This window comes from Erpetoichthys calabaricus, chromosome 2, assembly GCF_900747795.2.
Source record: "Erpetoichthys calabaricus chromosome 2, fErpCal1.3, whole genome shotgun sequence".
NCBI lineage: Eukaryota > Metazoa > Chordata > Cladistia > Polypteriformes > Polypteridae > Erpetoichthys > Erpetoichthys calabaricus.
This window is the reverse complement of record NC_041395.2, coordinates 183,845,678-183,860,301: the sequence shown is the minus strand read 5'-3', so window position 1 is coordinate 183,860,301 and position 14,624 is coordinate 183,845,678. Positions and strand designations below refer to the sequence as shown.

General features: G+C 37.2%; 1 protein-coding gene across 1 annotated transcript in view; it reads right to left on the bottom strand.

The window, feature by feature from the left end:
- Positions 1–14,624, bottom strand: part of ddb1 (damage-specific DNA binding protein 1) — a 193,674-nt gene that overhangs the window by 162,073 nt on the left and 16,977 nt on the right. Inside the window, exons 2-3 of the mRNA XM_051921945.1 lie at positions 8,872–9,020; positions 8,654–8,770 (exon numbers count right to left, since the gene is read on the bottom strand). Coding sequence (XP_051777905.1) covers positions 8,654–8,770; positions 8,872–9,020 — 266 coding nt within the window. The remainder of the gene's footprint in view (positions 1–8,653; positions 8,771–8,871; positions 9,021–14,624) is intronic.

The window sequence follows — 14,624 nt, the reverse complement described above, 5'->3', positions numbered from 1 at the left end:
CTGGGCAAAAACGGCCTGCATGGCAGATTTCCAAGACGCAAACCACTGTTAAGCAAAAAGAACATTAGGGCTCGTCTCAGTTTTGCTAAGAAACATCTCAATGATTGCCAAGACTTTTGGGAAAATACCTTGTGGACTGATGAGACAAAAGTTGAACTTTTTGGAAGGCAAATGTCCCGTTACATCTGGCGTAAAAGGAACACAGCATTTCAGAAAAAGAACATCATACCAACAGTAAAATATGGTGGTGGTAGTGTGATGGTCTGGGGTTGTTTTGCTGCTTCAGGACCTGGAAGGCTTGCTGTGATAGATGGAACCATGAATTCTACTGTCTACCAAAAAATCCTGAAGGAGAATGTCCGGCCATCTGTTCGTCAACTCAAGCTGAAGCGATCTTGGGTGCTGCAACAGGACAATGACCCAAAACACACCAGCAAATCCACCTCTGAATGGCTGAAGAAAAACAAAATGAAGACTTTGGAGTGGCCTAGTCAAAGTCCTGACCTGAATCCAATTGAGATGCTATGGCATGACCTTAAAAAGGCGGTTCATGCTAGAAAACCCTCAAATAAAGCTGAATTACAACAATTTTGCAAAGATGAGTGGGCCAAAATTCCTCCAGAGCGCTGTAAAAGACTCATTGCAAGTTATCGCAAACGCTTGATTGCAGTTATTGCTGCTAAGGGTGGCCCAACCAGTTATTAGGTTCAGGGGGCAATTACTTTTTCACACAGGGCTATGTAGGTTTGGATTTTTTTTTTCTCCCTAAATAATAAAAACCACCATTTACAAACTGCATTTTGTGTTTACATGTGTTATATTTGACTAATGGTTAAATGTGTTTGATGATCAGAAACATTTTGTGTGACATACATGCAAAAGAATAAGAAATCAGGAAGGGGGCAAATAGTTTTTCACACCACTGTATATTTGTGGTGGCTTTTTCAGAAATTACTTAACGAAGCATAGAAATCATTAATATAGTATGACAAATTTCAGTTACATGGTGACTTTGTAACATGCATAAGCATGGAATGACATTAAGAAGAAATACCTGATTAGTAATGAACAGTTAACATCAGTATTTAGAAGACATGGAACAAAATACTATTGCTCTTAAAAAAAAAAAAAAAAAACTTTTCTAAAACACAGCATTCATTTAAAGTTCACCATAATTTAACTAACATATGTATTGCCACATAAGAGTCCACACATATTATGAGGGGCTCCTTGCTTTAATACAGTGCATGGACATCTACTTTATAAAACATCTATAACATCTTGTGAATACAGGTAGTCCCCAGGTTACGGACATCTGACCTACGACTTACAAACGAGGACACAGCTGCGACGCATGCGCCTCAGTAACTGCCGCTCCATCATCTTCAGCCTGGGGATGCTGCAAGCGGTGGTTGGAGGGGGGCAAATTCGCTGCTTGCACAGTGTAGCGTCCCTCGGGCGGCTCCCGGCGGCAAGCGGTGACCCGTGGTCCATAGTCACCGGGGCCACAGCTATTGCTCATGTGCAGGGCGATGGTTCGCTGCCCGCCCACTATGCCGCCACAGCTACTGCCCCTGACTGGACGCAGGCTGGATGGAGCGGAGTAGGAGCATTTCACTGCCCGCCCAGCATACACGGCTGGTAATGCTACAAGCGGTGACCCAGCTGTGGCTGAACGGGGCGGCGGGGTAGCATTGTACTGTGCCTCGGATGGCTGCCTGTTGAACTGGGGTTGGGCGATTCACTACTCGCCTTTGGCCACACCGTGTTCGTTCTACAGCATACTATAGTGGAGGTGACTGTGAGGTGGGCTGGTGATGAAACGCCCCTTGCCGCCCCCATTCATTCTCAATAGCAAGCCTGCTTGTACAGTTACGCACATAGCAGGAAATTGTCTCTTGAAAGTACATCAGACATGTTGATGACTGGTGCCTTCCTGCTGTGATAACTTGTACAGTGCTGTGCAGAAGAGCTCATCTGAACCTTTTGTCTTCACCCTTCAAGAATGTCTCTGAAACACAAATCTGGTGCAAGTGCTGGTGATACAGTAAAGAAGAGAAAAGCCATCACCATTGAAAATAAAGTAGAAATAATAAAAAGGTCAGAGAGAGGTGAAACTCCATCATTCATTGGCAGAGCACTTGGTTACAGTCGGTCAAAAATAGCATTTATTAAAATAATGTACCTGTTCCGACTTACATACAAATTCAACTTAAGTTCAAACCTACAGTCCCTATCTCGTACGTAACCCGGGGACTGCCTGTATTGCTTCTTAAATAATAAATGTTATTCAATAAGCTATTTGTGTGTTATGAAACTCCATGTAGACATCCTTCAACTAAACTGTTAGCCAAATTATTACCCTATTAGACATTTAAAATAATCGTGAATTAGTTGAAATTAAAATATACAGCGGGGAGACGTGTATCTTTCTATAATTGTGGTACTTGTAGCAGTCATGTTAATCAGTATTTAAAATGTGTCCCGACAGTCCTCAGATAAAATGGAAGCATTTTAAAATGAGAATCTAGAGCTGATGTTTGTTAACAGCAGTGCTGAATGAATAGAACATAAAAGAAAAAGAACCAGCCATCATGACTGATAATGCCGCTATTACACAGCTACTTCAAATCGGCTGCTTTGAGCATATGCTCACTTTTGTATTGCAGGCTGCTCTGAAAATTTCAACAATTGCCCATTTGTATTGCCAAGTGAGGCTCGTTGCAACTTTTTCCACCACAGCTGTACAGCTAGCCACGTGCTTAAAGAGAAGCAACGTTTATTGAATAGACTTGGCAAAACACAAACTTGTGATTGATATCGTCACACAATGGAATAATGCATTTGAAATGATAGAAAGGCTTTTGAAACAACAGTGAGTCATCTCGGCAGCTTAGTATATTGGCAGTGAAGTTGCTCCCGATGAGACTGGCATGCAGCACATCAGCCTACAACACATCAGCCACAGGTGCCAAGTTGTTTTTAATGTGTGATTGTCACGTAGGACTCTGCTGCCCTGGATGTTCAGCTGTTGCAAGCTAGGGTACTCTCTCCACTGACCTGAGAGACATGGGGATTGTTTGCATAAGATTTTCATAAAGCATATGTACAATAATTTCATTCATTTGCCTTCTGGTTGGTATAGCACACCACAGTTCAAAAAACTATCATTTATCGAAAGTCCTTCTTTTCAACAATGGTGTAGGGTCTCTTATCTTTACAGATAAAAACTGCTATGGATTCTATTATTTTTAGGGCATGAAGCAAATTAAATGGATGCTTGGAGCTACCCGCTGTCTCTAGGGTAGATTGTTTAGGCTGTAACCGTTTCCATGTCGACTGAGATTATTTTGTCTATGGGTGACATCAGGTTAAAAGATTTCTCCAATTTGTTGCGTTACAACAATAATTAATGTCTAAGTTGCACAGCTTACACATGGCTTTACTTTCAGCCAGTTGTTCTTTACCAACACACTGTTTCAATCTGTAATAAGTCAAAAAGATAGTAAAGTGCTTTTTCTGTAGAAAGTCTTAAGAGGTGCATTAGCAACATCAAATGGATTTAAAAACGAATATAAGCAAAAATCTATATATAGTAACAAAGACCCTATATAATAATCCATTAGCAGCTGTTCTAAAAAATTGACAATGGTCTGGCAATTTTGATATTCAGAAAGGTGTAAGACACAGCTGGTCACTTATCTCCAGTTCTGATTTACATTGGTGACTAAGCCATTGGCTAAAGCTACCAAATTTGATCCTATTATTTCTAGCTTAAGATTACTTGTGAAAAAATAATGTATTATTTTTATCCAAAAAAAAAAAAAAAAAGTACCAGTAACAAATAAAATGTATAAAATTTCTTTGTTAAATGACTTCTCTGATTACAGTTGTGCTTGAAAGTTTGTGAACCCTTTAGAATTTTCTATATTTCTGCATAAATATGACCTAAAACATCATCAGATTTTCACTCAAGTCCTAAAAGTACATAAAGAGAAACCAGTTGAACAAATGAGACAAAAATACTATATTTGGTCATTTATTTATTGAGGAAAATGATTGAATATTACATATTTGTGAGTGGCAAAAGTATGTGAACCTCTAGGATTAGCAGTTAGTTTGAAGGTTTTCGAAATTAGAGTCAGGTGGGATGATAATGGGATGACAATCAGATGTGAGTGGGCACCCTGTGTTATTTAAAGAACAGGGATCTATCAAAGTCTACTCTTCACAACACATGTTTCTGGAAGTGTATCATGGCACTAACAAAGGAGATTTCTGAGGACCTCAGAAAAAGAGTTGTTGATGCTCATCAGGTTGGAAAAGGTTACAAATAGAATTACTGTTATTACTATATAGATAGACAGGGAGTTCAGGCAGGCAGAATGGCGAAGGTTAATAAGAAAAAAAACATTTTCTCCCCCAGCGGGGAATCGAACTCGGATCTCTGAGGCACGGCAAGCATGTTGTGCTCTTAGTCAGCAAATCTTAGCGTTACGCCACTGAAGCTGTCATATCATTCTTGAACCTTTTGTAAAAGTGTTTATTTGATCTTTGGGCTTCAGGCTTCACACATTTTACAGTTTATGCCTACATTTTGTAACATTTATTACTAAAATATGAAAAAGTTTGTTTTAACAATGTGTTTACACAGATTACTGTAGAAACGGAACACACATGAAATGCGTGTGTTCCAAATAATGATCTATTATTTCCATTCTAAAACTCCACTTCACTCCCAGATAATCAATCAAGGCATGAGCTGGGAGAAGTTCGTGCACGTTCTAAGTCGGTGGGGGGATGTAATAGCCGGCTGCTTTCAGCTTGTGTTTATCAACACATTTATTTAGATGACAAAAAACGCTGGCGGAGAGGTGCGAATGGATTTAAGAAGTGATTTAAGGTGGGCCGGATCTACAAGTTTTTCATAGGTTCTGGTAATTCTAGTATTAAGTGCAAAACAGACACGAGTGATCTCACTCATTGTTTGTGGTCCTGTATTAGGCTGCAGCAATACTAGTGAGTGATTGCCAAGAAATTAACAATATTCTGGAGAGAGAGACAGAAATGGACCCAATCTCCCTCCTACTTGGCTTCACTAGTAGACATATTTTTAAAAGCACAAAAAATAGTACAAAAAAAAAAAAAAGTACAATATGCTGACATTTTGTGCCATGAAAAACATCACCTTATTGTGATTTCATCACCTTATTGTGGATTTCAGAAAGGTTGCCTACTATTAAAAATTGGATTAAAATTCTATTAGAATATTTATGAACTTATTTATTCTGAACAAATTTTATTTATTTCTTTTGTCCAATGTGCATGTATGCTAAAAAAAAAAAAAAATCAAAAATATTCTCAAAAAAGGCTCATGTACAGTATGGTAGTTTAACATTCTGTTCAAACACTCAAGTTTGACTTTGTGGTAATATCCTTAACAATTGTTCAGTGAATATGGGACGATGAGCCTGCTTTTTAGTAAGGTGGAAAATTTTAATATTAAGGTAAGAGCTTACCTTAATATTAAAGGTAAAATTAAAGGCTGCTGACATAGTCGCACCTGAAAAGATAGTTAAAAAAAACTTCTAGTACTGTTATACCGTGGAAGACCCAAAGAGTGTCTGATCTTAAGAGAACATGCCAGAGAGCTGAGCGTAAATGGGGAAAAACTAAACTGACTGTCCATTATAAAATATTGAAGGTTAAAATAACAGAACAACATAGTCCGTCTTGAGAGGCGCTGTTATTTCTCTAGAATTATAAATAACAATGCTAGTAATCCCAGAGTCTTATTCTCTACAATTGATCATCTGCTAAATCCAGGTCACTCAATGGAATGCCTCCAAAAAACTTCCAGTGAAACTTGTGAGGCTTTTGCTGTATTTTTTAATCAAAAAAATTAATGATATTATAAATAATATAGTACATCTCCCCAATACTGAAACACTTAAAGCCCAGTACTCCATTTTAAACAAATTAAATTCTTTCACCAGGATAGATTTACCTGATTTATATAAAATAATTTCTCAACTGAGACCCTCCACCTGTGTCCTCAACCCAATACCAACAAGTTTTCAAAGAAGTATCGGGCGTACTAATTGACCGTATTCTTGACATAGTAAACTCGTCATTAGATATGGGGGTCTTCCCAGACTGTCTTAAGAATGCTGTAGTTAAACCCCTGCTCAAGAAAAATAATCTCGACTCCTCTGCTTTTGAAAATTTTAGACCTATTTCTATCCTGCCTTTCTTAAGTAAAATTCTTAGAAATCGCCTTAGTCAATGGGTGGGCCTCTCTGGCAGTGTCTTAAATTGGCTTGAGTCCTACCTGGCAGGTAGAAAATTCTTTGTAAGTTGTGGTAATTATACTTCAAAGACCCATGATATTCTATATGGTGTTCCACAAGGTTCTATCCTGCATCCACTGCTGTTTTCGATTTACATGCTTCCATTAGGTCAGATTATCTTGGGGAATTACGTGACCTACCGCATCTATGCTGATGAGACACAACTGTATTTATCAATAGCGCCTACCAACCCCGACCCTCTTGATTCACTGACACAATGTCTTAATTGTGTTTCTGAATGGATGAGTAGTAATTTTTTCAAGCTAAAAAAAGAGAAAACAGAAATTTTATTGATTGGCAATAGTGGATATAATGAGGTTATTAGAAATAAACCAGATGCATGAGGATTAAAAGTCAAGACGGAGGTAAAGAATTTAGGGGTAACTATTGACTCTGACCTGAATTTTAAATCACATATTAAATCAGATTACTAGGACAGCATTTTTCCACTGAAGAAATATAGCAAAAGTTAGACCCCTTATAACATTGCAAAATGCTGAGAAATTAATCCACGCTTTTGTTTTCAGTCACTAGATTACTGTAATGTTCTCCTCTCAGAACTACCCAAAAAAAGGACATAAATCAATTGCAACTAGTGCAGAATGCAGCTGCTAGAATCTTAACTAGGAAAAGAAAATCCGAGCACATCTCTCCAGTTTTGATGTCACTACATTCGTTACCTGTGTCATTTAGAATTGACTTTAAAATCCTGCTTATAGTTTACAAAGACTTCAATAATCTCGCTCTGTCCTATATTTCAGAATGTCTTACACCTTACACTCCAAATCGTAACCTTAGATCTTCAATGAGTGTCAGTTTAGAATTCCAAGAGCTAAACTTAAAAGAAGTGGTGACACGGCCTTCTGCTGTTATGCACTTAAAATCTGGAATAGCTTGCCAATAGGAATTCACCAGGCTAATACAGTGGAGCACTTTAAAAAACTGCTGAAAACACATTACTTTAACATGGCTTTCTCATAGCTTCATCTTAGTTAAATCCTGATGCTCTGTATATTCAATTAATCATCATTATTATTCATGGTATTCATATTCAAAATCTGTACTAACCCCTACTTTCTCTTCTGTTCTTTTTCCTGTTATCTGGGGAGGTGACCTGCGCCGCCACCACCTGATCAAAGCACCATGATGTCCCTACATTGATGGATTAAAGGCCAGAAGTCCACATGACCGTCATCATCAAGTTCTTCCATGAAAACCCTGAATACAATGAGGACTGATCATTTATGTTATGTAGAATGCCTAGTGGGGGCTGGGTGGTCTCGTGGCCTGGAACCCCTGCAGATTTTATTTTTTTTCTCCAGCCATCTACAGTTTTTTTTGTTTTTTCTGTCCTCCCTGGCCATCTGACCTTACTTTTATTCTATGTTAATTAGTGTTCCCTTATTTTAATCCTGTTTTATTTTGTCTTTTTTCTCTTTCTTCATCATGTAAAGCTCTTTGAGCTGCATTATTTATATGAAAATGTGCTATATAAATAAATGATGTTGTTGTTGTTTTTCACCTTCCTTGATGTGTTTTATGACTGAAACTGTACAGATCATTTTTAATACATAGATTCTTCTTTTAAGTTAAATTGTATTACTGACTTATTCTGTAATGTGTACATTTTCTGCTTTTCTTTTTAACTCATTAATGTTTGGGGTAACATTAATAGTTAATATTAGACAATTTCATATTTATTTTCATTATTATTATCATCAGTATTTGACTAAGTACTGCTGTGTTTCAAATCTTTGTACATTTGCTTGCCTACATTTTAATCAAATTTAGATTTAAAAAAATAGTCATTAACTTAACCTATATTTCTTCAGGGTAATCAGAACATAAAGGTGCATTTATACCCTTTTCAGTACAAGTTTAAAATTTTGAATTCCACACAGTTATTGGCTACATGTAATTTGAGCAATTTCAAATAGCTAATGCTATCTAGTGATCCACCAAGAAAAGTCCTGGTAGTCCAGACTATCAATTTGTTCAACCAGGATTATTGTTGCTCTGTAATAATGAATTGTTATAATTTGCTGACCGTTCCAATAATTATGTTAAGCTCAGTAAATTATTTCACTCTATTCTGTGCATGCGACATTTCACCTGCTATCACTACATCGACTGAACTTACATTCACTGGTGAAAAACATATTGCATGAGTTATACAGAAATAAAAAAGAGCAGTTTCACTTGGTTGAAATATAGTATGTGTTGTCTGTAAAAGTATTCAATGTCAATGTGTATAGGTAAAGAAATGGTGTCAGATTGTGAAATAACCTGTAAAAAGAGTTTACCTGTACATTGCCATGAGCCCGTGTTATGATGTCAATATTGTCCCCATTCTGTTTGTACTCCAAAATACAAGCATTATATTTGGCTGTCAGTATAAAGAGAAGGTCTTTGCTTTCACCCTATTAAAAAAGCAATAAAAATTAAAATACAATTTTGGAGGAAAAATGTACAATTATTGAGGAAATCAAATGCAAAAGTCCATGAATGCAACACATCTAACCTTGGGTCTGAAAAGCTGCATAACAGAAATCTTTCCATACATGCCAACTTCTTTGACAGGTCGAAGCCCTTCAGGAGTAACAACATATATCTCCAAACGAGTATTTTTTGCAATCAGCAAATTGAGATCCTCAGCTGAGGTGAAGTGCCCTAGAAGAAAGGATAACATGTGATGACAGATTACTTTGTGAAGCTCCTTCAGCCTCTGCTATCAACTTCAAACCACAACATGACAAGCTTGACACTTAAGGGTCCAAATTTTCATACTAGAGTCCAGGAATTTCAATTTTTCAGAAAGACACAGATTGTAATGTAATTTGCTAACATGAAACCTAAGAAAAAAATAAATACATGTATTCTTTTACCTATAGTTTGTTTAGAATCAGACCAATGGTAAAATGAGACTTTGCACAATATACACAACAAAAACTAAACACCTCTCATTCATAAGTTCTGTAAATTAACATTAATATACATATTATAAATATAAATATATATATATATAATTAACATATTGTATATCTGTTTTTCACCTGCATTATTATCATTCTTTAATTTAATATTATTTATTGTATCAGTATGCTGCTCCTGAAGAATGTGAATTTCCCATTGGGATTAATAAAGTATCTATCTATCTATCTATCTATCTATCTAAATGACTAGTAACACTCAAACATTAGGTCCTAGAAGCACTTCTCATTAAGCATAGCACAACAAGTGAAACTGCCAAGACTGCTGCAATGTCTTTCTCTGGCGGTCAATGATGCAGTGCCTCTTCAACTGACAGACAAGCTGTTGCGCTCAGAGTGAGTGACCTGCATTTACAATAAAAACTGTCAGTCGGCCTGTGCAATGTGCTTCACTGTGTGCAGAGATCAACTTTTTTTTTTCCTGTCAGCAATGCTATATGCCTACACACAAATGGTGCATGTCCACACCAATGTGCTTTTCCTGTTAGGTTGGGCTCATATCCAAACTGTTGCTTTCACGTGAAGATAATGAAGCCCAATTACGTGGATGAGGGAGCTTGCTCCAATCCTTCATTTCATTTCGTATGTCACATCAAAACCTTTTGATTACAGCCAAGATCCAAGGTCAAAGGCCCTGTCGGCAACGCAGTATTGTGCTTCCTGTCAGCTAGGGCAGCTGTTTATTCACTTGCCGTGAGAAGGAAGTAAAGACCAATTATGAGGATGAGGGAGCAAGCTACTCCAGTTCTTGGGTAGTGTTATTATGTGCACATCACATCGCAAAATATTGATTAAGGCCAAAAGGGTTAAAGCCCAGTCATTTGAAAGTTTTTGTGTGACACACAGACAACCCTTAGCATTTTATATATTCAGATTAATACTATTACCTCACGTATACATATCAGGAAATATTGCAGGCATATGGAAGAAAATTAGGTAGGGTAACAATTTCAGAAAACCCATGATAAATACTGATATTTTCCAACCAGGTACATTTTTTTCCAATTTTTGTTTGTACATGTGGTTTAAAAACAGACCATTTTCCTGATCAAAGCTAGATTGCATAAATAAGTGTTGAACTACCACAATGCCAGCATTATATTAGATATTGTCTTTGGAATTAGACTTGAACAAACTTGATCAAAAAAAAAAAAAAAGAATTTTTATTTCCACGACTCACATAGTGATACATTGTCTAAAGTAAACACTTAAAGCATTTTACTTTGCAGCAACCTTCCACAACCTTCCTTTTCTAAAACCCCAATTACCCACAAACCCTACCCCCCAAACTACTGTCACATCAATTTCTGCTGCCACTCAAGAAACCTTTACCAGAAGTTCAGGAAGAGATACAGAGGTGTTTAAGAAAAAAAAAACTGATATCATAAGAAGTGAAAACTGAACCAGCACTACTTGCACTGTTCTTACTTTAGGATCATCAGTTAACCTAGCCTACATATCTTTGGGGATGTGGAAGCAAATACACGTAAACGCAGATAGAATAAGGAAACTCTACACAGCCAATGATTGATTACTTGATTTGAACCCAGAATACTTGAACTGTGCAGCAGCAGTGTCACCTATTTTTAAAATACCTGTATATACAAAATCTCCATATAAATTGTGTAGATAAATGTACAGTATATTGCCATGGAGTACATGTAGGCAGTCAAAAAGCTGTTTTCACAATTAAATATTCAACTTTCATACATAAGCAATGTTTTCAACACAATTTCTCAAATACTGATAAACATTCTATGTTAATTTGCTGTGTACAGGTCTTGTGATTTTGTTTTTTTTTTGTTTTTTGCTCTGTTTTTTTATTTTTTGTTCTTCATTTTCATCTTATACAATTTCTTAAACTAGAAATTTGTAGTTTTTGCATACCGCTCAGGATCAGAGCGCATGGTCAGCCATTGTACAGCGCCATTGGAGCAATTGCAGGTTAAGAGCCTTGCTCAAGGGGTACAGCAGAGTAGGATCTCTTCTGGCAGTGCCGGATAATAGCGCAGATCCTTAGCCTCTTTGCCACCACTCTTTTCTTTTGCTTATTTAGCTTTGTTGCAGCTCATGAGTAAATTATGTTTGTTCAGTTTTGGTGGGGGCAAAGAAAATGTGCATACTTTGCAGCCTAATGTGACAAGCAAATTCATTTGATATTTTTTGATTTCCAGCATTGTCTTTAATCACATTAGTAGACGTGGACAAATTGTAAATGCATATGGTAGTTGGTTAGACTACCTGCTTTGCAAATGTGGTAGTCCAGGTACACTTTCTTGTAGCCCAGGTTTATACAAGGGGGTGCAGGGTTTTTTTTGTAAAACATTTTTGTGTACAACATTCTCTACCACAACATAAACACAACTGGCATCTTGGAAAAGACTATTTGAGTAAAAAATTTTTAAAAGATCTTTTTCCAATTTACACACAAAAATTAAGAAAAATGAATGGAAATACCGCATTAACATTGTATTCTAAAATATTATTTCCTGACCTAATTTAGACCCCACGAATTAGTTTCTCTGTCCAAAACATCATCAGTTTACCCTTCGGGGTTCCTCTAAAGTGCAATATATCATTTATAGTGTTTTACGCCTATACAACTGCATTAAACTGTCATGCTTGGACAATTAAGTATGGCCCTCTGATTTTGTAAAGTTAATGTTCAAACTCTAAGGCTGAAAAATTCAAAATATTTGAAAGGAGCATCGTTAGAAAATTTAAGCCAACATGTGATCAACAAGATGTAGAATATTCTGTCAGTTGGAAAGGGTTTACTGTAGTATCAGTATATATTTTGTTTCAGTGTTGTACATTTCATGAAATAATTCCATACCTGGGGCATTGCTAGCTTTAGCACTTATTAGGGGCTTAGCCTTTCACTCTGACAAAGCCATCATCTTATCATAGAAGTAGGAAGGAAAAAGCAGGGGAATGGTTAGGGGGACACCGTGCAGTTTATACGCTGTTGACGAGCACTGTCAGAACAATGAACGGGAGGAACAAGGTCTGGCTCAGAGGCTAGAAGGCCAAGTTCCTTTGACAGGTAGGCAGGAGGGTTCAGATTGATCAGGGGTTGGATGTTTAAGGTCAGTAAACACAAACCCACCCACACAGAATGCCACTGCTCAGTACTACATCGGGATTTTTTAGATCTTGAAGGCTGACTAGTATAGTAAACATTCTAATTTTACTTTTTTTATCACCTTTTCATTCTTAAAATTAATCTGACCTAAAAAAACAATGGAATATTTTCATATGCGGTTTCCCGATTTTTCTCTGCAAACAGAATGGTACAGCAGTCATCACTATTTTGCAGAATAACCTATGAGTGATGGGTGTTAATACTTAACGTTGTCTGTGATGGTTGTGAGGGACACCCAACCAAAATGAGGTCAAAAGTGATGACGCACATGGAGTTTTTGATGAGTGTTGCACATAATGGTGAATTTGAGGGCGGGCTAGATACGTAGCTAACAAAATGATAAACGAAGGGCAGAATATGATGCAACAGGTCATCAAAGTGCATGGAAGATATGCAGAAATTATTTGTAGTGCATCTGTTCATTATATAAGTCACCCACTTATAAGAATAGACGCACCTTCCCTTTATGACTTTTGGTTAAAGAATCCGACATGGCACGGTCTCCTTTTTTTTGTGTCTTCTTAAACCCGGAAACAGGAGGCACAATTATTCTTCCATCACAAGAGTCTTGCTTCCTCTGTTGTGAAATTGTTAGGTATGTGACATTGACCAAACACTGTCATCATCTGACCAGGAGAATATCAGCATGCCAGAAGTATAAATGTATTTTGATTTCTGACAATATGCATGCTTTGTGCTGTGGTCTGTGCACAGAATTCACACTGCAAGTATAAAGAAAAACAGTCTGGCACTATAAGCAGCTGTGTTTAAAAGTGAAACCCAAGCTAGGATTGTATTTGAAGAACTGGGTTGTTTGTTTTAATCAATTTGTTTTTGATCAGGAAAACACTGTATGGATCAAAGATCCAAAACATCTGGTAGTCCGTAGGGCCTTGCAACTCTGTAGTTTGGTTTTCTGGAAATAATAACTAGTAGTACTAGTTGTCCAGACTACCAATTTGTCCAACCAGGATTAGTATGTGACGTAGTGCTGGGCGGTATACCGGTTCATACTGAAAACCGTTTATTTTTGTTATGATATGGATTTTTCTTATACAGCAACACCGGTTTAAATTGCCTAAACAACGTATGGTATGTGGCACTGCGGGAAACTTTAAGGGGGACCTTTTTCACTGCTACACCGCTAAACAGGCATGCAACGGAGTACATGTGGTAGTGGAGGTATTGTGTGGTGAAAATGGACAGAGAACATTCCGAAACTGAAGCTGTAGCAGACGATAAAGTTGAAAATGATGGCACAGAAGAACTTTTGCTGGAAAAGGGAGTCTCGTCTGGAGATACTTTGGATTTAAATGGTTGGATGTGGACCATTATGTTCAAATGTGTGAATACTGTTTCTATACTACTGGATAAAACTGCAAGCCAAGTTGTACTTGTTTTATTTTTTTCAATACTGTGTAATGTACCTGGGTACTGTGTAATACTGTGACGACATGTTGACTTTATTCTCGACGCTTATGACGAGAATAAAGTCGACATGTTGACTTTATTCTTGACATTTCTACTTTATTCTCGTCGTTTGTCGAGATTAAAGTCAACATGTTGACTTTATTCTCGTAATCTGTTATTAAAGTTGAGCATCATAAACTAAACTTCATCTTAAAATGAATATTTAATTTATTAGATTTTCTCAAATTGCATAAGTTATGTAGCACGTTAAATGCTTTGTGTTAAAAGTGTTCCCGGAGCCATGTTAATCGCTACGTGCTTCTTAAACTGACTTCCTCTTGCACTAAGAGGAGGTGCAGGCAGCACACAGAATACATTAATTTCATGATATTCCTGCTACCTGAACATTTAGAATGCTAAGATAAATACTTGATATAATTTTTATGATGAAATGCATTAAAGCATGTATTAATCATGTGGGGGCACGGTGGCATGGAGGTTGCACTGCTGGCTCACAGCAATGGGGTCCCGGTTGTTCCCTGCTTTGAATTTGCATGTTTTTCTGGTGAGTTTACTCGGCGTGCTTCAGTTTCCTTTCAAAGTCATGTAGGATGTGGGGTTTTGTTGTGCTATATTAACCTTGCTAGTATATGTATTGCTCGTATTCACCCTGCGATGTGCTGGCGCCACGTTCAGGATTTGCTGCTGCCTCGCACACAATGCTTACTT